Below are 27,942 nucleotides of genomic sequence, written 5' to 3'. Positions count from 1 at the left end.
ACAAGGAAATAAACCTCGTAAGGAAATCCTGAAATTAAGAGAAAATTAAATTATGAAAAGGCAGAAGTACACACTGTACAATAAGTGGTTGATGATGTATTTATGCCATTAAGCTGTTCACTCATGCATTTTCACAATTCATATGAAGACAGGTTTGTTTAAGTAACAGATAATTAATATATTCAGCTAAACCCCTCAAACCAGTAAACCAGCTTCAGGAAGAAGAACCATATATTACTTTCTATTACTTATTTTGGCAAATCAATAGCAAGATTCATAGCATCAGGACACTTAGTTTGAGCAAAAAGTTGATGGTACCATACACTACGCTTTGACTTGAAAAATTATTTGCTTCGTAATAATGTAATCAGAAGATTATGAACTGATTACTTCAAGTCCCTTAGCTACTGCTTTGTTAAAATTGCTTTAGAAAAAGAAATTTTAACATGAATAAGATTACTGATGTACTCAGCAAGACTAAAGTCAGCAATGTTTAAAATGAACATAAAATTTAACAAAAAATTTCAAACATGTAAAAGAATGCTGCACATTTTTCAACATACAGACTACACTTTTACTACAGTTAACTTTCTTTTTCAGACTGCTTCAGTATAAGGAAGTTGAAAATTATATATTCCACCTAGCATTGATTTCTTTCAATATTAAGAATTTGAAACAATGAAGTGTTATAATGTTGGAAACAAAATACAATATATGCAGAGCTAGAGCGCCCAATTCTTTTAACATTTATTCATGTGTTTTACTGATACTCAGACTGTGGATGTGAATGAACAAATGTACAAGCAGGCATTAAAACATTCCAGTTCGACATAATTCCAGTATTTTAAAACTGTTTAAGAATGCCAAGGAAAGACGTGTGACAAACTATTGCACTCCTTTTGCATAGCTAGATTTTTTGGGTGACAAAGACAGAAGCTGCTCACATGAGTGTAAAAATGTTTGAATTCCCTTTTTTGATTCTCACCAAGAACACTGGAATGCAGGTCTTGGGCATCAAGGCAAGCGAATTTCCTTTCCTTTTAAAATGAAGCACTCATTTATAAATTTCTTAAGTTTCTCTCCAAGTATTTTCTAAAAAAGAAATGAAAATGCCTTGTGTTCTGACCTGGACAGATAAGCAGGGAATAAGCATCACAAAACTACCAGATGCTATCACTGGTCGATGTTGTTTTGTTTACACCTAAATGTTCCACCAGCAATTATGGAAAATTCCAAATATAATTGGTCCAGCTCTTACAGGTGCAATGCAGCAATGAGAAGTGCTATTGGACACCACTAAACATCCATGGCCAGGTTTCCACAAGGAAGGAACAAGTTCTGTAATATTTGCATGCTCTGAAACAAGTATGTACATCTGTAGTATCCAAACAAAGGCATGTTTCTAGAATTTTTGTTTTCCTCTTCTCTTTCTCCTATGTATTTTGGAGCAGAATGTTTCACTCTGCATCTCAATCATGCAGTACTGAAAGTAGGAACTATTGATGCTGGAAAATAAATATACAGTCATATTAAATTTTCCATCAAAGTTTGGTACCTCAGTTGTAAGGCAGCAGTGGGAGTGGTCCCTTTCCAAGATCTAGACTGGTACTTTATTTTCCACTATTCAGTTACTACTGAGGCATGATACTATCCAGTCTACTGACTGCCCACAAATTCTTCTCACACCAGATTTTTAGTCTTTTAAAAAAACTATACCTGCAAATACAATTAAGAAGAAGCTGGTTTAAGTAGCCACTGTTGTGGTGAGCAACAATATTTCAGGGAAAGTCTGAAAATGCTGTACTCCAAGAAATGAATTCTTACATTCATTCTGACAAGCTGGAGTGCAAAACTTCCATATACTAAGCAGTCAAACGATTACAGACAACATGGCACCAAATACTTAGAGAACTTAAAAAAATACTGTGAATTTGCTTTCTCAAGTAGAAGTGAACTAACAGTTTGGATGTGAAGGAAAGAGAAATGCATTTCTGTTCAGTCCTATCTGCACTCTTAGTCCCTATTCTCACTCATTTAAAAACATCTCTTTTAAAACATTCATCATTCCGTGATGATCAAAGTCATTCAGCTGGACTCCTACACAATAGTGGTTGTTGAAGGAAATCCAAAATACCCTTTATACAAGGATGTTTTGGAGTACTGCAAGTCCTCTTGCAATGAAGACTTGATTGCATTCTGAAAAAAAAGGGCAATATTCAAAGTAGACAAATGTCAATTTCATCAACAATACTTTTCCCTTTAGGACTCCTCAGAGATCCTCCAAGGGGCTCAATTCCCTGCCAGAAGTTATTCTATCCTAAAAGTGACCAAGAAAAGATATATATTTCTTTTGTATTTACATATTATACATATTTACATTTTCTTTAATATTACAGTTGTTGAAGGAAAAAAAAAATCCTGCTTTTAACTGTCCCAACAGTATTTTTTTCCCTTTGAAAAAATTTACAAGTCCTCTTCAGGTTCTTTGGAAGCTAGATACAGTCCACGTTCCGCAGGCCACCATCCATAGTCAAAGCACCAAATCTAAACCAAAAAAAGGAGTATATTTTTAGGTGGTTAACTACATAATAGAATCAATCTTTAATTTATTTATGGGGCTTTCCTTTCCCTTGTCACATGCCAACAGAGGCATTTATACCTAACTTTTGTATCTGCAAAGAAGATGGAAGAGTGGAAACTTTGCTGCAAGTATGGGACTGGGAGTGGGGAACAAAACAAAAGTAATTCAGCTTGAAGCTAAACTCCACTCTACCAGCAATTTACTCTGGAACTTTCAGGAGATATTTATTTTTATATATTTTCTCATCTTCATAGGAAAAAAAATCAAAATCAGTCTGTATGTGATAATGACAATACCCTCTCAGGGTTGTAAGGAACATGTTTGCCTCTTCACTTTATTTAAGCAATCTGAAAACTGCAAAATCATTAATTCAGATTGGTGTAATTCCACAGTTGTCAAAAATAACATCTGAAAGGGAGGGATTAAAAGTCACCGCTGCACTGCTGCAACAGTACTGCGTTTAAATTCAGAATTGATCTGTCTGTACAACTGGAATTTTTTTTAGCTAAACCAAAGTAACATGAAACAAAAATGCCCCAAAAATGGTTTTGTCAGAATGACTTTACAGTAATGTTCCAAGGTTTTGAATAATTATTTTTTTGTTATACCTCATTTGAACAGCTAAAAATATATTTACAGTTAAAGAGATTATAGAATTGCTCCCTGAGTTTAAATTCTGGATCTATAAAATGTACCAAATTAAGCCTGCGCCTAGTTTCAGCCGCAAAAGGGAAAACAAATGCTTGCCTTTCCAAAATGTGATTGTTTTCAGCCAGCTCTTTAACAACACCTTCCATTTCCTCCTTTAGTTTCTTCATTCTGTAGTAACCAAAAGGAAAAGAAAGATTAGGGTTTTTACTGGGATAGTTACCTGCTCTGGTCACTCACCACCACAGTTTTCAGCAACTTGCCATTACATACAAAATAAGGGACAGGTAAGTTGTTTATTTACAAAGAAACAGATGATACATTAGTGCTGTCCCCCACTCACTTCCAAATCTGTGCCACCACTATAGCAATGTAAAATTCCTCACCTTAATACAGCAATCACTAAGTCAAATTTTTTTTTTCAATTTCCCTGTACAGAGCAAGCAGACAATATTACATCAATCCCATTACAAAATTCTCACCCAAGAGTCATTTCCACTAATGTGTTTGAGCTTGGATAGACTGTATTCATTGTATGTTTCATCCCACTGGAAGCTGCAAACATTTTCTGTGGCAGGGCATCTTGTAACTGTAACAGATAAAAAGGAAATTTAAGTTACAATAGAAATCGTCATGTACATCTTGATGCCCACCTTAAAATCCTTTTATAAATTCTCCATTGCTGTGACACCTCATAAATTCATTACATTGACCTATAATTCCCTGGTTGGTCCATCTTCTTATCTAATACTTTCATAATAAACTCTGGAAAGGAAGAATTATCTATTTATTATGTCTGTAGATATCCTAGGGCAACAGGAGCCTAATCAATGGATTGGTGGTGCTACTAAAATACAAATAACAAGTCAAATACTGCTGTCCACCATTCCTAAACTGATTTTACAATTAGCAAGGGCTTTTTGTTCATTTATCTTTCCTTTCTAAAAAAATACTACATGGAAATGCTCTTATTCTCTCAATCTTGAGGTAACTCTAATAAGTTTACACCCTGCAGGGTCACCATCCAAACCATTAGTTTAACATCCTGAAGTATGTATTCCATAATCTTGACTATGGAAGTAGCATTTTTATACTTCATAAGAGAATTAGGATAATCCTCTAGGTCCTCTGAAAATATTATGGTAACAGTTGCATAGAATATTTCTCAATTAACCCACATCCATTTGAACTGATTTTTTTTTGAGGGGGCAATGCTAACATTACCAAAATCCCCAAATCCACAACCCCCAAAACATTCAAACCCACAAACCCTGCCAGAAAATCCCACCCAAATAAAAAAAAAAAACCCACCCCAAATCAAATGAACCCCACCAAATTCCAAAATCGTCACAGTTCACAAAATCACATTAATCAATTATTCAAGAAATAACACCATTCTGTAGTCCACACTGACACAGCAATGAAACTGCTGTAGACCACACACTGCACCCACAAAGGCCTGTATTTTAATACAATGTCATTAATGTAAGACTCACTACAAACAACACTATTAACATGAAAATATGCCGAAGTCTTTTAACTGTGCAAATGCTTCACATCATTTTGAAGCATTCTACCTCATTTATATAATCCTGGTATTTGGACACCTCTTCTTCAATATCAAAACACTGGTTGGTGAGAGCCAGTAATTGCTTCCTTGTGTGAAGCATTTTCCTAAAAGAAAAAGAATTTTCTTTTAATAGCCACTTTTATATAAGTGGTGCAATGAACATTACCACATATTAAAGAAATCAATAGCTTGCCTTGTCCAGTCTTCAGCTTTGTCCAAAAACGTATCATACTTGCTGACACATTCATCTTTGAAAAGAGCTATGGCTTTTGTAGCATGCAAATACAGCTTCTGCCTGCAACACAGAAACAACCAGAACAGTGTCACACTGCTTTCAAAACTCCATTCCTCTACCTTTCTGAAATTTGGAGAAAGGCTTGTACACTTAAAATCTGTACAGACACATTTATGTCTCAAAAATATTCCCTAGCAGGGAGGAAAAAAATTTGAAGCACTTAGTTTGTATTTGTATTATTCATATTTATATATGAATAAATGGTCAAATGTCTTCTTTGAGTCAGCTAGTATACTTAAGGATTCTAAATGGATAGGACAAAAGTCATAACTATTTCATATTTGCCTATTGCAGATACTTGGAACTTCCAGCATAGATGAATAATCCTTTGCACTGAGTAACATACATGCAAGAAAAAGGAGTCTTCTGTCCGCCTACCTTTATGACAAGAGGAAAAAGAAACAAGCAGAAAAGGAAAAGAAAGGAAAACAAACCCCAATTCTTGTTAGTGTGGCAGACAGTAGTTCCAGTGTAATTGCCTCATCATGCACCAGTAAGTGTAAGGGATACTGGAACACTACAGACCAAGACCTACTTCTGGTATTTCATTAAGTCTTGCATAATACATATTGATTAATTAAATTGTAGCTAAACTGTAGCTGGACTGTCATCAGGAATGCATACCTATCATTCAACCAGAAAAATAAAATTCAAATTGAGTGCTGCTCCTTTATCTGCCTAGAGGTAAATATTACAAAGGCCAGCCTCTGCTGATAATAGCACACAGTCCTTAACAAAAGCCACTGCCATTTCCCTGTGGGGTGAATTAAGCATAAAAAAGATGGACTTAGGATCTCAAACCTGTACAGTCCCAGGGAGATATTTGTGGTAGAAAATATACTAGTATTCAAACCATGAAAATGAAGCATACTTATTTGAAGTTTATCATATACGAATGCAAGGACATGGTTTTAGTAGTAGAAAATCCTCTCCCTCTTCTTGGCAGTTATCCAGTTTAGCTTTCACTACAGGAAAATCAAGTGGCAAGGTTGTGCCCTCTGCATGACAGCTTTCTATCTGTAATTGTCAGTGAAGCCACACTTATGGTAATGGTGCCTAAATTCATGCAGCATTTAGCAAGGTCTAGGGAACATGCAACTGAGCAGCCACTAGGAGAATAATTTATTAACTTAAACATAAGCATATAGGATCATTTGAGATAGAATCTTATAATGGTTTGGGTTGGAAGGCACCATAAAAATCATCTAGTTTCAACCACCTTGTTGTAGACAACTGCCAGGGATGGGGCCGCTGCAATTTCTCTGGGCAGCCTGTTTCAGTGTCTCATCATCTTCACATAGAAGAACTTCAACACATCCAACCTAAATTTCCCCTCTTTCAGTTTGAAGCCACTACTCCTTGTCCTATTACTGCAGCTCCTGATGAAGAGTCACTCTCTGGCTTCCTTGTAGGCCCCTCATTCAGCTACTGGATGGCTGCTAGGAGGACTCCATGCAACCTTCTCTCCTCCAGCAAAGATATCCTGCCCTGCTTCTGACCACCTGTCCAGAAAGGTGTAGGTTTCCCATCTGACTTGTGTCCTACCTCCCAATCTCAGAGCACATCTCAGATACTTCAAGGCAAATTAAATGGCATTAGCCATCTGCATATGAGGAATTGAATGAATCCTGAGACAAGTATAGCAGTATAGAATCAGTGGAGACTATGGGAATTTGGAGATCCAAGTAACACACAGATGCTTAATGTGGACACCTTGCAAGGACAATTTTAAACAAGCATGGAGAATGGCATTAAAATTAATTTTGTGTGCTATATTTCCTGTAAGATTAAATCAGTCTAGAATTTCATTCAGCTAGTCCATATTTTACTCATCTGTAAAAAATTATCTCCACCTTAGCTACAAACTCATTTCGATCTTACTCAGGGGTTTTTCCTCCCTGAAAAAAAACCAGGGTAGAACTGAACTTCCTATAAAACAGTTATGTCCAGATAACAAACAGGTATTTTGCATTTAGAAGGCTTATCAGTGAAAAACTCTACAGCCAGAAAGCACCTCATTATCATACACTAGTACCCCTAGTTATTTAAGATATTTAGAAGAAAGTTTTAAAAAGAAATCCTAAAGAGGTTACAATTTACAATAAAATTAACAGAATGGGTTATTGGCAAAAGTAATCATGGTAATTCTCAAAGGTAACTTCAAAACTTACTTGTCAAACTTGTGTATTTGCTCTTCATTATAAGGAAGCCCTAGGATCAGAGCAGATAACAAACATTAACAATCTAACTCTGTTAGCTGTATTCATGCAAAACTCTACTAAGTTTACCCATTTCCTACACAGTTTCCTTCTTTTTACAGGTTAGAGTGGTTATATACTTTTTTCCTTCTCTCCAGTCTTGCCATTCAAATTCATGCTATTAACAATGGTGTTTCAGTCATATGGGCTTTAGCATGGTATCACACTAAGGACCTACAGATATATGCACTGTGGCTAACTCTCCATACCTACCACTAACACCTTAGTCAAACTAAGACTGACCGGTCCTTTGCATTACATTTTATGTTAAAAGTGAATCAAATAAATTACTTACTTCGTTCTGCTTTGTCTTTTTTGAACTGATAGTAGATGTCTGTGATAGAAGACAGCAGTGCCTGCAGCCTTTCTGGACTAGAGTGACAAAAGGAAGAAAATGAGATGTTTTATACATAAACTCAAGTACCTATTAATGAGCTTTATGAACTACAACTCAATGCAGAATTCAATACATATTAGAACATTAAGTACAGTTACTCACTTTCTGTCTTTTGGATGCATGCCTTCCTGATTTGCCCAGGTGTCAGCCAGTAAACCACCAGGAGAAAGTTTGGTTTTGATATCTTGAAGACTAGTTTCTATGGTGCCCTGAGAGCTGGAGAGCTACGTAAGAGCAAGAAGGTACAATCTTATCACTAGGTAAAGTGAAAAATTGCTTGATTATTACTTGAGCACGTTAATACTACAAACCCATTTGTTTCTCTGATCTCCATTAAAGAAATATGTCCAATTATCTGCCTAGGCTTTGCTAGAAGCAGATAAAGCAGGTATTATTAAAGAAAGAATCATATTTGACACTGGCATTTCTGTTAGTTAAAATTTATTTTCTTTCAAGAATAACCTTCAACCCTTCATAAATCCCTTATTTACTTCTACCCTTATTCTTTTGGTTTATTAAGAATTCATATAATAACTATCCCCATAATTCATACCTTCCTTTCTCTATAGTTCATACAACCTTCAAAATAAAAATGCACTAGTCATCTTTTGCTTTTAGAATGGAGAACTTTATATCTGCTCCTGGTGTATTAAATTATTTTCAAATTTTCCTTAAATGCCTGGAAACATGATGCACATTTCAAAGCAGATCACTCTGAAGTGTATTTGCAAATGTAACATTTTAGAAAGCCAACAAGGTAGTCAACAACTCCTTAAGGAAAGGAAAAAATCGAAAAGAAAAAATAACAAAGCAAAATGTATTTCAAGGTTATAATTCTTGGATATTTTATAGAATAGGAATGTATTTTCAGGAACTTATTTTCACTGCACTGAGCCAATATAAAAAGATCTGCTCTGTTTCCAGAAAGATATTCACATTAATATGGACATTTTAACAACTGGCAATCTAGAAACTACATTGAAAATTCAGAGCTGTTATTCACAGAAGCCTGTGTTATCATGCATTTGGCTTTTTCTGTAGAAACACCATTTTCAGAATGACAGGGTAACTTTGCCAGGCACTTACACGCAAGAGTTTTGTATGTATCTCTGAAATTTCATCCACTTCTGATGCTTCCAAGTTGATCTGCATCAAATTCTCATATCTGACCAGCAAAAAAAAAAAAAGCAGTTAAAAAAATAAACATGCAGTGATTGCACTCAAATTATTTCTTGAAACCAGATCATAGCAGTAACTGCCACTTCTTGTATATGAAATACAGTCTCTATAAAGCAACAACCATGAAACTGACAAATTTAAGTGGCCATTAACCATGGAAACATTTTAGATTTTAAAAAACATTCCTTGATTTTTTCCTACCTTGGAACTGTTAAAATAAAGTTTGAAACTTCCATTCCTGAATTCTCTATTCTAGTCTTATTACTTGTACTTGACAGGCAGTGGAAGACTATTTCCTTTCATCAAGTATTTTTTAAAATCTTATCTAACTAAAGGTACTTAAAGTAGTCATTAACAAACTAGTACTTCAGTGCACCAAAGAGCTTTTCTGAAAAAGCTTTTTGGATTAAATGTTTAAAGGCTGGGACAGTAGGACCATCTGTTCATACTGATACTTTCCATATGATCATAGCTCAAGTGCCAAATAAATTATTCAGGACAGTATTTTTCCTGTTGAGTCTCATATACATTTTAGTTTTAAAAAGACCATCACAAACAGCTCAACTGCTTTAAAAAAAACTCCTTGCTTCACTCAAGTTCAATGCTTTATCTACCTTTTCAAATAAAGACTCTGCATTGTCATGCTTTGAAGCACAGCCTTGAAAAGGAAGAATAAACAAGAGGACATGTCCTTCTGAAGACTTTTATGGAGTTAACAAAGTCAAACAAACTGAAAATCCTGCCTCTTTATAAGAGGCCAAATGATCATGTGCAAACACACAGAAAACTTCCGTTTGCACGAGAACTACTCCAGTTAGCAAATGAATGCAATTTTTTTTCAAACTGGGGCTGAGATACTCTTGCACACACCAGAGTCACAAACCAGAACTGACAGTGGTTTCTCCTGAGTGGCTTTCTTCTGGCAGAATGCAGGAAGAAACTATCTGAACCTAACACAGACCAAACAAGATCTAGTCCTGCCAACCAGTGCGAATGTGCTTGAAGAGGAGTTTGGGTTCCTGCCCTGATGATTTGTATCTAGGCTGCAGAGGTACAGTGTTATCTTGCAAGTTACCAACTTCACTATTTCACTGTTGTGGTTTTGTGGTGTTTTTGAAGCCAATACAAACAGACACACCTGAGTTTTAAGGTAGGTCTGGCACACACATAGCAAATCTATCAAACTCTTGGGTATCCACATTTACTGCATACAAGCTGTTCCATTTGCAGAAGCATAGCACCTCCAACAGGTTTAAGTCTAATTCTTAAGCCTACTCTGCAAACCCAGTGGTTCTACATGTGTGTGTTAATCATCTTGTGGGTATCTGCATTTTTAGAGCAGCTTGGTGAGAAGTTAAAGAGAATCCCATGACTAAGACAGAATTTGGGGAAGACTCCCAGTAGTTGAACAGGAAAACTACCACCCACAGGAGAATGTCAAGAAGAGGTGCTATTTAAGGCTCCCATCACACTGCATTAGAATAACACCTTTCTTGTAAGGGAGCAAGGGAGGCTGGGCTTGGTTGTTTGGGTTTGGTTTTTTTTTTTTGCAGCTGCTCTATGTTATATTTCAACATTATAATTCCTTCCACACAGAAAATGCTACAGTTATAAAACTGTGTAAGGGGCAGTATTTCAAGTCATATGCAACCAAACACAGTGGCAAAAGCACTAATGAAAGCAAAGCTACTTGATTCTTTGTCCAAGCTTTACTATAGCTTCTAGAGTCTGCAAGAGCAAGTGAGCTGCTTGACATATATGACTAAATCAGCTTAAGTCACTGCCATCAGAAAATCCATGCTGACCCAAATTCAATTTTTATATGCAAAAACGCTGCAAATAATCATAACTTAAAATACTGTTGTCACTAAAAATGATAATGAAGAATCAATGTGTATGGTGTAGTGCTTCTACTCACATTTTCTCAGCTTTCTCAATGTTTCTGCTGCAGAAATCCAGCCTGATGACAATCTCTGCCTTTTTATGAACCATTTCATTGTAATCATCCTTGATTATTTCACTAAAAAAGTGAAGCATTAGTCTATAACAAAAGTATTCAACTGCCACCATACCAGCAATCAGTAATACAGTAATATACCTGCAGCAATAATTGCCAGGAGGAATTGTTTTCAGTTAGAGATCCATTAACAAAATCCTCATATAAAAATATATTGTGCAAGCTGTTCAATTGCATCTGCATGTTACCAGAGGTTAGACTTAAATTATACACAGAAGAAAGTAAATTTGGAAACACTTTAACTTTCATTACTTTTTTTTAAAAATGGTTTACTTAATGACAGGAAAAAGGAAGAAATTCAGCCTATCCTTACTCAATGATAAACAAAACCTCCCAAGATATCAAGAGATTACAGAACTATTTATTGATAATCAAGGCATATCTCAATTAAAAAAAAAAACATAATAAAATGCAATCAGTTGCTTACATTAGCCATCGAATTCCTTTTCGCATCAGCTCCTGGTAAAGTAGCAAAGAACTGGCAACTCTACAGGCATAACATACAATTCCTGTCACTGCCTGAAGGAAAAAAACCCAGCATAAGTACTGATCTGGCATTCTCTTAAAAATTGCTTCAAGACAATACATGACAACAAAGCAACACAGATTAATAAAAGAAAGCAGCATGAGGATAGTTGTTTAAAATGCGTAACTTGGCCTAAGCTTTTGTCAGGCAACAACCAAACACCCATTATGAAGACAGGGCTAAACATGGGTTTTCCAGTTATGCTGAAGCACCTGTCAGGGATGGAAACAAATCTCACAAACAAAAAAGTCACAACTCACTATTTCTGTCAAAGCCACAAGTACATTTCTTCAATATTTTAGGAATCAAGCACATACATTAAAAAGGAACTTGTGAAAACCGACCCTTTTTTTAATTTTAAGGCTAGAGACTCTCTTCATTTACCCAATTCCACTTACAAGATGGCTGTATTATTTAGAATTGAGAACAAAGTTACAGATATTATAATTTACAATACTTTAAATAATTAGTTCAACTGATGCTTTCCTGTTTATTATTTTTCAAGATTATTGGTATTTGAAGGGGCATACGTTTTCAGGACTACCGTGTCTGAATGAAAGGCTCCTCAGTAGTCAGTGTTTCACATGTATAAGTGGTTGTCACAATGTCAAGCATGGCTACGTGTACATTCAGGATTTTAAAAAAACAACCAAAAGAATCCTTTACTTGTGTCCCACAGATTCTGAAAGTTTTTAAGAGGCAACAGAAATTCCACCCTTCTGCAGAGTCCTAGAGACTCCTCTCTATTGAGCAAGAGTTGTTTTTCTAATGTTAAATTTTGCACCATTAGAAGTTATGAAGCTTCTAACTAACTTCAGGACTACACAGTGTCAGGGTCCTTTCCCCCCCAGCACTGAATTATACAGTAACAGAGCCCTTTGAATTTAGAAGACTGGACTTCGGGTTTGGTTTAAAAAAACAAAACCAAAAAAACATATTTTGTAGACATAGTAGGCTTTAATATACTTTTAGATCCTTTGTTAAAAAACATATTTCTATCAGAATCCTCATTAACATATTAAAATAGTTATATTACCATTATTAATTTGAAAATTAAGTAGCTTTCATTTCAGTGTCATTATCCAAGACAGGTATATAAACTAAAATGGTAATTACTCACTTTAGCCATACTGGCATCCCCATCCAAATCGTAACGTTGATGGACTTTAGGAAGTAAAACTGAAACGTAAAACAAGTATCTGTATTTTATTATTTTCGAAAAGACTTGAAAACTTCAGACCCTTTTCCCTCCCCACCCTGTACACTGCTTTTATGCCTTTTAATATCATGTGGTTCTCATGCACACTTTTAAAACCAGCCTTTGTCTTAATTGTTTTAAATAACTTGGTATCTTCAGTAAACTGTCCTTTCTTTTCCAGACTCACTTCTGAACATGCTGCACAGCACAGAATTCATGCAGGTCTCCACTTGCAATCTCTCTCCATTGAAAGAGCCAACTGCTTCTCTCTGTTCTTCAGCCCCATGTTTGGCCGCACAGGAGACCACTCCCTTTTTATCACATGGCTGCTTATTTTCATTGAAGCTCTTAAAGGTAGCACTTCACCAAAGAGATTTTCTAAACCTCAGGTAGCCCCTATCACCTGAATCCCCTTTGTTCTCATGCTCACTGGCTCCTTCAGAAAGCTCTGTGACACAATATAAAGGCCCTGCTGATCCTTCCACAAACAGATCACCTACCCACACTCTTCAGCACCTCCGTGTGACTGCCAGCAGGCCAGAGCAGTCAGTATTAAGAACACACTGACAAAAGCAACACTGACCTCTCAACTGCAGCCATGTCCTCCAGCTCATCATTTATAAAGAAAGGGCTCTGGCACAGGCCCCTCTAAAAGCCTCTCAATGATAAATGGAAATTCAAAACCCTAATTTCTTTTTCCTTTTCCCCTGTTATGGTATTACCTTATCTTCTGAGCAAATGTACATTGTAAAGACCTCCTCTGTTAACTGAAAGTCTAACCACACTCACAACAAATTAAAAAAATAAGTAAAACTTGACTTTCCACTTAGTGAATAATGGAACAAAAGAACGATTTTTTCTTTGAGATACTTTCTATCATGTTTCTTTCTACTTGTTTAAAGTAAAACTTGTTTAAAAGTTTTCGTCACTCCCTAAGCACACAGATGTTCAGGTTCAAGGGACCTGGAACATTACAAGCACCTACTGTTTCTGTAAAAATGCTCCAGATACTCAGCAGTTTTGAAAAACATTGGACTGCATACTTAAAACTTCAGATATCACCAAAAGAAAATTTCCAACACTATTTTAAAGACATAACAGACACAAAACAATTACATTAAGTAACCCAAAATATTTACAAATGATAGCTGTGAAAAAAGGGAAATTACTTTCGTATACCTTCTTCATAGATTAATCCAACAATGTTCAGAGCCTCCCTGCTTACTACAAAGATTGGATTCTCCTCAGTTGTTCTGGGGAAGTGCTGTGCCAATCTGCCAGGCTCTAGTATTAAGCGCCGACCTTCATATATCAGTTCTTGATTCTGAGATGGTATTTTTGTCTGTTTGTAGACCAATTCATGAAATATAGCAGCTCTATAATACAAACAGTGTACTCAGTAGCAGTTAGACTTACTACAATCATTTGAGAATTCAGGTTTTGTATTATCTAAATAAAAATTGCTTTTATTTCTGATTCATTAAGAACTGGGTTTACACATAAAGCACTTGACTTTTAAGCAAAAAAGAAGCAGCATGCTGCCTAAGACTCAACGTTGCTGTGTTACAAAAATAAATGCTATTTCCTGTAAAATATCAAACTTCCTTTCCACCTCTGATTATCTGCCAAAGCACGTCTGTCTAAATAAAATTGCTCTGGTCTGAAAACAGGCAACACCAGATGAGAGGAAGGAAGCTTACTTAAGTTTTCTAAGGCATACCCTTTTCTTCAAAGGAGATGGATGGTCTCTCCAAAAGAAAAGTCTGGTGTTTTACATGTCAAAAAATTAAATTCAGCCTGTAAGCTAACAGATAGCCAGATTATTTCCTAAAACAGCAGTGATAAGGAAGAGCAAAGACAGTTTGGAATTTTCTTTATGGTAATCAACAGATACAAGGATAAGAACTTGTAATACCACCATACCTCTCCCTCAAAGAAAATCCCATCACAAAAACCTACTACCACAACAGCAACCAAAACCCCAAACCAAACCAGCAAAACCTCCCACAAAGAAGAAAAACCTTCAGTACACTAACAGGAAGGACCAGTTTGCCTCCTGTGTGGCACTAGTGCACTATTGCTCCTTAATACTACAGCTAGTTTATAAATAATCATACATGTCAATAATAATAAAAAATACTAGCAAGATTTCTCCTCAAAAACAGTATTTGGGCTCTCTCAAAATGGAAGTGATGAAGTAGAAAAGAAAAATTGAAGTGGACAGAACTGTATTTACACATTTGATGAAATAACAGTATGTATCTGTGTATTAGAAATTAACACATGCTCTGTATTTTCTGTAATACAGCAGAGAAAACACATTTATGTTTGTACATCTTACAGCTTTTAACACCAGCACTTCATAGTCATAAAGTGAACACCATATAAATCAGGATCCTAAACTGTAGCAATTGCCACTTCAGAACCCCAGTGAGAGTTTTACATCAGAGACAATGTGTGCACTTTGTATGCTTGAGGACAAGATGAGCAAGAGATGAGTACAGTCTCTAGAGAACTACTTTGTAAATAAGGAATGTTTACAAATGTGCAATGAGTTGGCCTCTGCTGTGAAAACAGACATGTCCTTAACATATCAAGGATTAAGTCAGTGTTCTGTCACTAAAAAAGACTAAGTTTAAGATCATTTGATTTGACCTTCAATGACTTTTTTTTATTTTTGGTCAACATGTTTCTATATGCACTATGACTATGTAGGAGAATTGTGCCCTTTCACTTCCTCAGATAAACTGCCGAGAAAAAGTTGCTGAATTTGTAACGCTCGTGACCTGAGGTCACAGTGCTGTTAGCCTGAACAAGGGCAAAGTAATGAAAATAGAGAGAGAGAACACTTACGTATTACAGTTGTGAATATAAACTTTGTGCAAGGTCATCTGCTGTAATGAAAAGATGTGGATTATTATTCGGTGCAGTATGTCACTCGTCTCTGCAAAAAACTGGTCAAATCCCCAGCATTTTTCTTGGTCTGCTTCAAGAATATTCGCAAGGACAGGTGTGAGCAGTACTTGCAGACCCCTAGAGGACACCAGGAAGAGATGAGACAACTTGGTTCTACTTGGAATGTTTTACCTTGCAACCAATTGCAGTAATTCATTTGACTTGTCTTGCATATACACACCTATTATCCCTTAAAGAGTATGTCAGTGCCTTTTTTCCAACACTGAGCAACAAAATGTTCAATGGCAATGTCCATTATTTTTGCATTAATACATGTACTTTAAATCTTTCATTTTTAGGCTTAACTATCAAGGATTTTTTTTGGTATTTGAGAAATTTCACTCACTCTGCAAAAATTACATAAAATTTACCAAGAGCTGAGGCCACTTTCTACCACCCTAGTAGCATTTTACCCAGTTCACCCCACACACCACAATGTATCACTTTGAAGGAAGCTACTGCTATTTAGGATTTGCTGGCGGTGATGCTTGTGTGAGCACACTATGCTGCTTTCAATCAAAAGCAGCTGGGTTAGCAAAGACTCATTATTTAAACTGTCAACACTAAGAATTCATCCTGATTGAGATGGGGCTAAATAAGTACTCTGCACAGGCAGCTTGAATGCTGCAAAAAAACCTGTGCTACCCATTATCTTACAGTTGTTACTATTCTAGGATAACGGTCAGCTTAAATTTCTTGCATTTCTACCTTGAGCATCTGAATGATAAGGACTCTATGGATCCCACTAGTGCATTACCATGAACAACTTCTCCAAAATTTTAACATTATGTACACATCAAGCCTGAATCCAGCAGCAGAACTGGTAACATTCTGAAGCAAGCTGCAGTGGCTTGCAAGCACACTGCTGATCCCATTAGAGGTCAGTGGTGGACCAGTTTGTGCTCAAACTCACTGTAGTACTAAACTTTGTAACACTAAATACTGTTTAAATGCTACTTAAAAGTATTACTGTGTACAGATGCTTCATGAGAAAAAATCTACATCCTTTATCATTTTAAACAGTCAATTGTACAGAATAAGTAGAGGAACAAATGAACAGTATCATGAAAAACACATACAAATTTCAAGTTCTGCACATTCTAAACTAATGAATTCATATAAACCAGACTTTGACTCTACATCCCTTAAGGATGTACATATTTGGCTTTCAGAAAGTTTGCTTCTACAGTCTTTTCATGGAATAATTCATTTCCTCCTTTACCATGAAAGATTAGTAACTTTAAAGTATGGAACGAGTCTCAGGAAGAAAAATGGGTAAATGGGTTATGGGAGGTGTTTTCAAAGTCATACCAAAATTAGATCCTCCATGGCTCTTCCTACTGAGTATTATGGACATATGAAGCAAAAATACGATGATAAAATTGAAATTATATGAGTATGTTAAAATGTGATGTGACCTTTTTCCTAGCAAAAAGTAAGCCTCTGAATTCTCTTTGCTTATCATTTCCTTCCTACTGCTAATCTTTGTCACATCTGAAGTCACGTTCTTGCAAGAAATGAGGGCCATCAAAGCTATTGATTCTTCATTCCTGAGGGTGGAAAAAATGCAGTAACAGTATTTCTTCTCAAACCACATCAGATATGCTCATTTGTAAACTAGTAATCATAGAACTATTTGGATAGATGGGAAGAAAAAAACACTTGATAACCAAGTATCAGACTGAGAAGAGTTAAAGAAAAAAACAAGTGTCAGATCTCTGCTCCAAAGACACAATCCCAGAAAATAACTGGAAAAGCCCAATCAAGTGGAACTGAAACATTTTGTGAACATTTGGAAGTTCAAACTTACTTCGAAAGGCTACAAGAAATAGGCATCTCCCAGCTCCACTCAATAGGTCCATTTTCCGCTTTCTGTATTCCAGAAATGGCACCAGAAGGCTTTCCTGTGATTATTTTATACCTGCAATACATTACAAAATAATGGAAACTTCAACTACTTCCTCATACATACATAGGTCTAGTAACTAAACCTCAAAGGGGCAGCCAAAATGCAGATTTAAATGACAGGTTGGTCTAAACTTGTAGATAATGCAATAATTAGGAAGCTTCACTTACGAGATGACAGAGCAGTGCTAACTGAAAGAGTAAAGAACAAAAAGCAATGCTGGAGAAGAAACTCTGTCTACCTCAGCCTTGGGGAAAAGTTCAAGAGATATTTCCAGCATACAGAAGGAAACCAAAGGTTTTCACAAGAGTTAATCAATCAAAGTCAATTTAGTTCAATATAGACATTAATATGCTAACTTCAAGCATGTTCCACAGCAACAGACATTTAGCCACCACAAAGTGGCTTGGGCATAGAGAAGGAACGTCCAGAAATCTGGACACAATTTGGCATTGTTTAACTTTGTACTGCACAGGCAAGTATTTCTCAAATTTTTCAAGACACAAATGAGGATCAACAGACTTTTTGCAACAGAATATTTCAGTAATGCTTTTTCTTTCTGGAGGACAAGATGCATACAAAACATCTCTCAAGCAGCTACAACGAGAATTCTTATGGGGAAAAAATCACAAGATGGACAATTTCTTCATCTAAGAAAACTGGAGTCAGCTCTACACCGAGTACCAGAGATGTTGTTGATGTGTTAGAGGTCCCAAGTACCACCTTGCTTTATTCTTATAAGGCAACACACAGAAAAACAAAATAGAACCAGACTGGGATGAAACAGGAATCAAATACAATCATTACATCATAAACATATCTTCTGTTTTCCATTTGGGAGCCACCCGTTATCTTCAGCTGCAGTCCACAACTGTACTACTCAAATGTCAGTCTCATTGGTAGTGCACCCATTTCAAGACTGCTGGGTAAGACCATCATTTAAAGGATAACAAAAATTTGCAGCACTGAAACCCTAATTCAGAATACCATATTTTTGCCTGAGTATCCAAGTTATAGAAATGGCACTGCAGCAGATCAGCCTACTGCCATGCTGAAATAAAGATGTGTGGAAAAACATCAGTATTTTGGGGGAGCTCAATTCAGGTCTTTCTCAGTTTAAATGCTTAATTCAGATCCTAAGGTGCCACACAGTAAATTCCTTGTTGAAGGAGAATGTTTCTACTGATTTTGGCTGGGATAGAGTTAAGTTCCTTCATAGTAGTGTATGGTACCATATTTTGGATTTGTGACCAAAACGGTGTTAATAACACAGCCATGTTTAGCCACTGCTGAGCAGCGCTTACACAGCATCATGGCCTCTTCCACTTTTCTACTGCCCCACCAGCCAGTAGGCTGGGGGCAGGCAAGAAGCTGGAAGGGGACAGAAGAGGACAGAAGAGGACAGCTGACCCAAGGGATATTCCATGCCATACCATATTGCTCAGCAACAGAAGCTAAGGAGGAGGTGGGGAAGAATTTGCCAGAGTGGCATTTGGTCAGGGACTGACTGCACATCAGTTGGCTGCTCATGAGCAACTGGGGATTTTTCTGCATTACTTGTTTTTGTTTCCCTTTGGGCTTAAGAGGCAAGGGCTGCTGTTTGTTGTGGGTTTTTTGTTTTGTTTTTTTTTTCTTATTAAACTGTCTTTAACTCAACCTATCAGTTTTTTCACTTTCACCCTTACAAGTCCCTTCCCCATCCTACCACAGAGGAATGAGTGAAGAGCTGTATGATGTTCAGCTGCCTACTAAGGCTATACCACAACAAAAGAGTATTTTTCCTTAAATATTTTCACTGTTTTAAAGTCTACTATATGTAGATAGTCTGTGTGTAGAATCCTACTGTGTAGGATTCTTTGGTAAAAAAGCATTTCAAAGGCTGATTTAATTTACCAACAGATAAAATTTTCCTTCTAAATTACCTACATCACTTCCTTGTTTCTACGAGGTCCTTCAAAAGGTCGGAAAGGCAAACTCCCTGTTGCAGCATGGTAAAAGGTGACACCTATGCTCCAAAGATCAACTGTTGCGCCATACTTTTTCTGATGCTCTTTTCTCAAAACTGCTCGCTCATACATATCAGGATGCTAAAGAGAAAAAAAAAATAGTTAGAATTGCTTTATGAAGCCTTATGAAGAAAAAAACCCAATCCATATTTTCATAGTAGGGTAATCTGGCAGTCTAAACTTTCAGCTCTTTAAAAAAGAAAACCTTGCTTGTATCATAGAAGTTGCTTACGCTATTCTGAAAAGCATCACTATATTCCTAGGTATGACTGTTGCTTTTATTAAAAAGTTTGCAAAAAATATTTTAAAATTCAGGTGAAGAGTGACTACTAGTATAAAAGACCACTAAAAAAGAGAAGAAATTCAGTATTCCTCCAGATGATTTTGAAACAACAGAAATCAAAGAGAAAAAACATCCATAGCAGAGGAGAGTGTCAGTTATGACGCACATGTAGGAAAACATGGCAGGAAGAAAATCATGCTAAGGTGCTTGTCTTGATACTTCTCTACCTGCCTCTCTTTGGTTAGCAAAGGTTTCACGTGAATCTTAACTATATCAAATATCATCTAAGTCGCTCAAACACAAACTAAAAACACATCTACAGAAATAAAGGCAAATATATTCATAACTATCGTTCCTCCTTTCACACAAGGCAACAGGTGAAGCTGGACCTGGAAATTACTTCCAGGCTGACGTATTTACGTCAGCAGAAGATGGCACAACTCAAGGTGAAAAAGTCCAGTAGAAAGTTATAGAAACAACTGTAATACAAAGGTTTAAATACTAATTCCCAACAACCCGACCTTCACCTATTCAACTATAATCATGAAGGGCCTCAGGCTTCAAACATTTCTCCAACTGAAAATAAAATCATATGAGCTTACTAAATATTCTTCTGTGCCATAGAGAGAAACAAATTGTTCATCATCTTCAAGTTCTCTTGCTGCACCAAAATCTGTAAGTTTGTAAACAGACTGCCCATCTTCCCCAATAACACGCATTATATTGCCTGGCTTGATGTCACGGTGCACTATCCCATTCTCACGGAGATGATTCATTCCAGCCACTTCAATTGAAAAAATAAATACAGAGTTCATGGACACACTGTGACACAGACTGTGCAAACAATGATTTGTAACTGATGCCAGGAAGACATGCTTACGTTCTCATTGGGAAATGGGAATGAGAAGGGACACGCAATTAACAGAAAGACATGATCACAGATTTTTTTTTTTTTTTCCTTTCCAAATAGCTGAATTACAGCACTTCTTGTTCTCAGTGACATTTTTCCCATAAAGTAATTTTTATAGCAGGTAAATTGGGAGGAAAATTTTGTAGCAGGTAAACACAGGTAAACCATATTATTTTTCTAATTAACTCCTCTGAAATTAATCACTGGCAGTCTGTTCAATATGTGAAAAATCATCTTGAAATAAAGAAAAAAAATTACATCAATACTTTACACAGAATGGCTTCTTAATGCAGCTACCTATGCCAATATAGACATAAATATGTGATTCCATATGACGATAATTATTTATTCAATTAGTTGACAGTCATTTAAATTTGTCTGTTGCTGTTTCAAGATAAGCAAAACAAGTATGAGTTTGTTTCGGTCAACAAATTAGACCAAAGAGCAAAGTCTACATACCCACATCTCTCAAAACAATTAAGAACTCAGACTCTGGCAAACCAAAGGCATTAGACGGCTCCTCTAGAACTGTGTACAAACTCCCACATGGACAAAATTCCATAACTAGTACTTTGTGTCTAGTAGTTGTCTGAAAAAAAATCAAAAAGAGATTAAGAATCTGACTATTGTGACACCACTGTCAGAAATTACCTATAACCACAAGATCTTACTTTCAAAAAAGAAAAGAAAATTAAAATCTATAGCTATATCATAAATTCCATTCTGGTGATCTTCAAAAGAAGTGCAGGTGATTGTTTCGTGTATTCCAGCTTGGAGAGGGGAAAATCACTAATAAAGCCACAAGTTCTAGGCACTAGCAGGTTGACAGCAGTATTGACAGTGGACAAGTGAGAAACTACACACCGTAAAGGCCAAGAATACCAACTGTTCTCCTTTACTCTTTACTCATTTCATCATCTGAGTCATTTCAACTGATCAGTCTCAGTTTCAGTTCAGCTGCTCCAATTTATACTATTATACTACTGAATAATAGTATCCTAAGTCTCATTTTAGTTGGTAGAAAGGAAAAACATAAAATTGTCAGGATTACTGAAACATCTTCAACTATAAACAGTTCCATTATTCAACTATTAAATATTAATACATGTAGATACCTTAAAAATCCTAATTCAAGATAAAACTTAGGACAGTGGCTTCTTGAGATGAAGAATCATAACCTGAGCCTACATACTGAAGGTTTCACCTTCTGACAGCAAGTATACTCTTTCAACAGCAACAAAAACAACAACAAGAAACAAAGAAAACAAAAATATAGCGGTGGTTGGGTGGGAGTATTTGTATCATCATATATGTTACCATTCTTTAAAAATGTAACCATACACTACAGTTATGGACAAAACAAAAAAACAGTTACTGCAGTTACTTTCATGCATCTCAGATCACAACAACAACAACAACTCATTACCTCTTCCTCAATGGCAAACAATTTGACAATGTTCTTATGATTTAGTTTCTTCAATACTTCAAACTCTCGCATCTGAACATCCACAGGACGAAGGAAACTTATACTGTTAAACACTTTGACAGCGTATAAATCCCCAGTTTTCTGTTGAAAACAAACAAACTACTCATCAAGCAGAAACAAAAGATTGTAAATGTACACACAGACATCATCCAAGCATTTTGAGATTTTCTACTGTACATGTGAGTATAACCAGACTAGAAATATTTCAAAATACTACTTTGTGCTAAGGTGGAAATAAAGATTCTGCTAAAAAAAATTAAATTGCGTTAGTTTAATATAGAAGCAAACAGACTAACAGAATGGAAACTCATTAGGTCACAAAACCCAAGTGTTTAAAAAAACAAGAGCGGTTAGTATCAGAAATGCTACAGATTTAAGAATGACTCATAAACTTAGCTGAAAAATATTTTTTCAGCAAGAGTTACTTGCACTAATCAATGAGAGACTTGCACATACTTGGCTTGCTTAAGTTAAAAGACAATTTCCAATAGCTGAATGTCGCTCTCTCTTTCTTTGCTGTTCTGTTTATACTGATAAACCAGTATTTTGTTTTTTCAAAGGCAGTTTCGAGCACTACATGCTGTTCATGTAAAATTCTGAAGCAGTTAAACCCACATAATAAGTGTCAGGAGCACAATCAGGAGCTCAATCAGACTTAAGTTCTCCAGTGGGAGTAAGCCCCAACATGCTCAGGCAACAACAGCACCAGCTGGAAGTGCAACTCCAGTCCCTCTCAAGGCAGAGCATCTTCCTGTGCCCACTCTAGGAATAAGCTTGCACTAGCAGTTTGTGCAACAGATTATTTCTAAGGACAGAGGCTTCCTGTGCTTAGCCAAGGTGTGCTTTGCAGCACACGCACGTGAACTACTGGTGCCCAGGTAAAAGCTTTCTCCCGTGGACAATGAGCTGCAGGTCACAGGCTCAGACTAGTGAGGGTGATGACAGGTGCCATCATGGTTTACAGGAGAATCATTCTGTGTTGAAATTCACTTACCCAGAAAAGCATATTAACTGCTCAATTATTGCTTAATGCTGTTTCACATTTAGATGTGGAACACAGAAACAGTGTATCTTATAAATCACTTGGTACTGACTTCACACAGACTATCATTACTGTAAGGGAACTTTCACAACTACACTCATCTTCAATTTGTGAGACACACTGTGAAATTCACAGAAATAGAATGACCTACACAAGTAAGATCATCTTAGCCCCTCACTCAGATTTCAATATACACATCAGTCTATCATTTACATGGCAAAAAAAAAAATCACTATTTTGCACTGATTACTCAAAAGCATGCCACCAATAAGACATTTAAAAAGCATTATCTTACAGACAACAACTAACAACAGCTTCATCCACTACAATAGGAATATTTTCGCACAAAAATCATAAAAATCACCAAAACAGGTTTTAAAAGAACAGACAAAAAACAATGAAAAGACAGTTTAACAAAGATATAAACAATAGGATCATGTAATAAAAACTTGTAAGTCATTTGTTTCTCTTCAAATTCTTGAATAAGGTTTATTTTTTTTTCCATAAAACTGAAGAAAAAGGAATGAATTACTAACAGTTAATAATTTTACAAGGAAAAAATAATACAACATTAAGAACAAATTCTTAGAAATCTTACAACAGAACTCTAACTCAATGGACAAATACTAAAAATTAAAAACTAAGCATGAATAATTACACAGACACATTTGCTTTAGGCCTAAATCTTGAACTTCTTTTGTTGATTTCATGAAGCTATTTGCATACAAAAATTCCTCACAAACCTTCTGTCGCCCCCGGAAAACATTTGCAGTTGCTCCCTGTCCAAGAATGTCAGACAACAGCCAGAGGTAATTTGAAGTGCTCTGCATCTTTGCTCTTTGATCAGACAGTTTTCTTTTTCACCTTAAAAACAGAAGGTTCAATACACTGAATTATAATTTATTAATATATATGAAAAGGACTTATTTGAATTAGAAGGAAATATAAATGTCCAAACCCCAACTGTAACTCCAAAGACATGGAGAATTAAGAACAACCAGGCAGAGAAATAAGATGTGAAACATGGAAAAAAAATAAGCCAAACAATCAAAACTAATGCCATTGACACACCACCTCTCTGCATGTAAGGCCTGTATTCCCCGAACTTTGTTTGAAAAATCAACTAGAAAGGAGAAAATCTTATACTCTCTTTAATGTTGTACATGGTGTTGAAATGATCAAGTAACAAAATATATATAAAAGAGTCAAAAACACATGCACAAGGTCTTCTAAAGGTAAGCAAGACCTATAACTGAATTCCATTATTCTGTACATATGCCAAAGAAGAAACATAAGAGATGATGGGAGATAGGTATTTTACATCACTTTTACTGGGTATGTCACATCTACAGAGACAGCCTGGCTTCCCCACCCTTCCTGAAATATGAACTGTCAAACACCCACGTCTTCAGTTTTGAAAGAAAGAGGGAAAAAGTTTGATTAAATTAAAATTATTAACATAAAACAAGACATTAGAACTGCCAGATTTTCCTGACTGCCAAAACAGCAGGAGCTGCAAGTGAATACCCTTAACTTTTTGGTTGAATTAGCACACTGATTTTGCCATATAAACCTAGCAAAAGGCTCTAAAATCAAAGATGGAGCTTCCCAAACCTAAAGAATCTCAAGAGCAAAATGGCAGCTGGACCAGGGAAACTCCTACAGCAAAGGTCTTTGCTCAGCTTGGCAGGAAACACTGCATGTTACTTGCACGTGATACTTGACAGGAAACTGCTGACTGATACATAGAGAAAGAAGCCTTTCCTGTAACTCTTGAAGAAGAGGCGTGACAGAATTTCCTGCATCTGTTACCAGAAGGTGGCTGGCACTTTGTGAGAGCTCCCTGGTGCACAGGCGACACAGGAGGCTCACAGTGTGCACGGCAGGAGAGCGGAGAAAGCCGCAGGGCAGAGTCTCCACCCTGGCCCGGCAGGCAGCTGGAGCACACGGCCAGGTACTGCTCCTGATCCTACCGTGCTCTGCTGCACACACACACACAGACACACACATTCTCACCACTCTGAGCACACTTCTCTATCTACAGTGACTGCAGACTGCACTTTCCTTTAGCTGTTCGCTCATGAGAGATGTGAAGCTTCTTGCCAAGCTGTCCCAAAGCATCCAAGCAATGACACGAAGCGTACAGAATGCAAAGACACAATGCAAAGACCTGACATTAGTCTACAGTTACTTGAGAGTAATGCAGCAATGCCATTTGCAAAATCTAGATAAAGTTCTTAATGCCTCTGGAAGGGACAAAAGATTTTATGTCAAATCTAGACAACAAAAAAACCCCTAACACCACATCCCCAACCCTAAAATTCTTGGTTAACTCTGACAAGACAATTTGCAATACTAGAATAAGATGACTTCTCCCATAGGGCAATTACTGTAGATGCCAACGAGCTGTCTATGATGGAGACACAGAAGGTATGGAAGAGAGGATGCAAAGAAATAATGCACAGCCTGCTTTGTAAACCATCTGTACAATCCTCAAGTTAAAACATTCCTCTCATAATTAAACCCCTGCTTGCAACAGGCCAGTTGGCACATTACCAGTAAGCATGTATTTAGTGATTGACTTCAAAACAATATTCATTGGACTCACAGCAAGACACAGAAACACAACGAATCCTTTCTAATCAGACAGAAAGTGCACAGAAATTCTTTATCGAAGTCTATTCAAATAAAAACAAAAATCAGCAGCCCATTAAGAGACTGAATTATGACATTTCCCAAAATAATAAAGATGAGGTAGCTTATGAACAAGATCAGCTCTTTTTCTTTACCTTCTTACTTTATAATTAAATATGCACAAAAGTCAATGGATGAAAAAACAAAAGGACATGACTGCAACAAATGATCCTCAGTATCATTCAGTGGATATTAAGAAAAACCCCAGACCAGAAAATCATTTAATGGATTCTCAAGGTCTGGGGTCTTTTTTCAATCTTAAAACTAAATATAGATAAAAATATAACAATATTAATCCCAGGGTACATATAAAGTGGCAAAACAAAGTCAGTATTGCACTATTACCCTTTTTTTGTTAAAAGAGTACAATCTTTTTGGCAGTCTTCACTTTCCAGGTATAAAGTCTCATTCAGCTTTAACCTTCAAATTATAATTCGATCAAATAATGTTAGGCCTCCTTCAATACTTTGCATTCTCTAACAAAGTCATAACTGATCTTTGCTTTCAGGATCTCAAGTTTTCTTTTCATTTCTTCCACTACATTCCTCAATCAAGTTACTAAGGGTTTCCTATTAAAATAAAAATTAAAAAAAAATAAAACAAAACCCCCTAACTGTATGATTGATCCTGTCACTAGACTTTATGCTGAACTTTGTATTTCTTCACAGCTCACTTACGGTCATTAAGTCTGGTATAAGATGAGTCAAAAGCTTCTCACATACATCTAAAGAAATCTCTCCAGCTAGCAGTTTGATTTACTGGCCCCCATGACTCATTAGCATTTCAGGCGCTTGGGGGCTGCTTTTTAGGTGTTTTTTATTGAAGATTTTTCTGCTTCTGGTCATGCTACTACTCTTTTAATTTAACCAGAGGGAATTGTAATTAAAAAAGACTGCATTGCTAATGCAAGTTTTTTTAAACTCCCAATGCTTTGAAGCAGGAGTACTGACTGCTTCTATTTAATAGAAAGGAATTTTCTGCTACCTCAGGCACACGGGATAAGCACACAAAGCAGGTATGGCTCCCCTGTTGACAGCTGCAATACACAACTTCACCAGGCAAGCATGGTCAGATGATGAAGTTAAAGTGATGGCTCTTTCTGTTTACAGACAAGATCCTATACACTACCAAAGCCAGCAGGCAAGGTGCTGAGCTTCCAAATAAATCTTATTTACAGTCTGGTAACTAATAACGTTTTATACTTCTCTGTATACCCTCTCTCAAGGTTTAGAAAATAAGCTTCTCCCCCTAAAGTTCCTGCTTGCTACCCTTGCTTTTTTCAGCTATAACCTCCTTACGGGAGTGTCCAGTCCAACACCTGGCACCCGAACCATAGAAATACCCTGCCCTTGGCCGCACAAGGTGCTGCTTGAACCCTAAGGTCCTTCCAAAGGCACACAAAACAAATGGCACATGCAGTCGGTAATGCAGCTAGAGGACTCGGCCTGTCTGGGACAGCAGCACCCGGAAACTAACGGAGTCCACGTCCCTCTCTCGGGGGGGGGACGGCACAGCACCGGGGCTCATCCCCACCGCAGGACGTGATTCCCGAAGTAAAACTTTAACAACTCCTACAGCCACGAAGGCGACGCCGCTTCCTGAGGCACATTCACGGGGACAGAAGTCAACGAGACCGGGGCAAGGGCCGGGCCCCGGGCACGCCGCAGAGGCCACGGGCCGGCCGCGCCTCGTCCGTCCCAGACCGCACGGCCGGGCCCGCCGCTGCCTCGGGGCGCGCCGCCGCCGCCCCCGACCCGACAGCTCCCGGGCAAGGCCCCGCCGCCGCCCGGGGAAACTGAAACCATCGCGCCCGGCCGCAGCCGCCTCCCCTCGGCACCGGCGCGGCGGCGGCGAGGACACGCGGCCGGCACAGCCCACCCCGGCTCGGCCCTCCGCGGCCACCCCGAGCCCGCCCTGCCCGGCAGCCCCACGCACCAGCCGCCGCCCGCCGGCCTGCCCAGCGCCCCGGCCGCTTCCGGCTTCCTGCCGCG

At 37.3% G+C, this 27,942-nt stretch overlaps 1 protein-coding gene across 1 annotated transcript; it reads right to left on the bottom strand.

Moving 5' to 3' along the window:
* Window positions 1-76: 76 nt before the first annotated feature.
* On the bottom strand, window positions 77-27,942 carry TBK1 (TANK binding kinase 1). The gene is made up of 21 exons (XM_066183183.1): window positions 27,887-27,942; window positions 24,001-24,121; window positions 22,156-22,296; window positions 21,189-21,318; window positions 20,422-20,603; window positions 19,457-19,617; window positions 17,435-17,545; window positions 15,523-15,702; window positions 13,849-14,045; window positions 12,592-12,650; window positions 11,373-11,464; window positions 10,847-10,948; window positions 8,836-8,914; window positions 7,852-7,973; window positions 7,648-7,724; window positions 7,266-7,305; window positions 4,993-5,094; window positions 4,807-4,903; window positions 3,712-3,818; window positions 3,329-3,400; window positions 77-2,544 (listed from the first exon to the last, which is right to left on the bottom strand). The coding sequence occupies exons 2-21, from the start codon at window positions 24,085-24,087 to the stop codon at window positions 2,493-2,495; spliced, it is 2,190 nt and encodes a 729-aa protein (XP_066039280.1). The 5' UTR covers window positions 24,088-24,121; window positions 27,887-27,942; the 3' UTR covers window positions 77-2,492.

Source organism: Chamaea fasciata, unplaced genomic scaffold (genome assembly GCF_029207755.1).
Source record: "Chamaea fasciata isolate MVZ Bird 193981 ecotype frontalis unplaced genomic scaffold, bChaFas1.0.hap1 SCAF_5, whole genome shotgun sequence".
In the NCBI taxonomy this organism is placed as follows: domain Eukaryota; kingdom Metazoa; phylum Chordata; class Aves; order Passeriformes; family Sylviidae; genus Chamaea; species Chamaea fasciata.
Note: the sequence above shows the minus strand (reverse complement) of the source record. Positions and strands in the feature narration are given on the sequence as shown.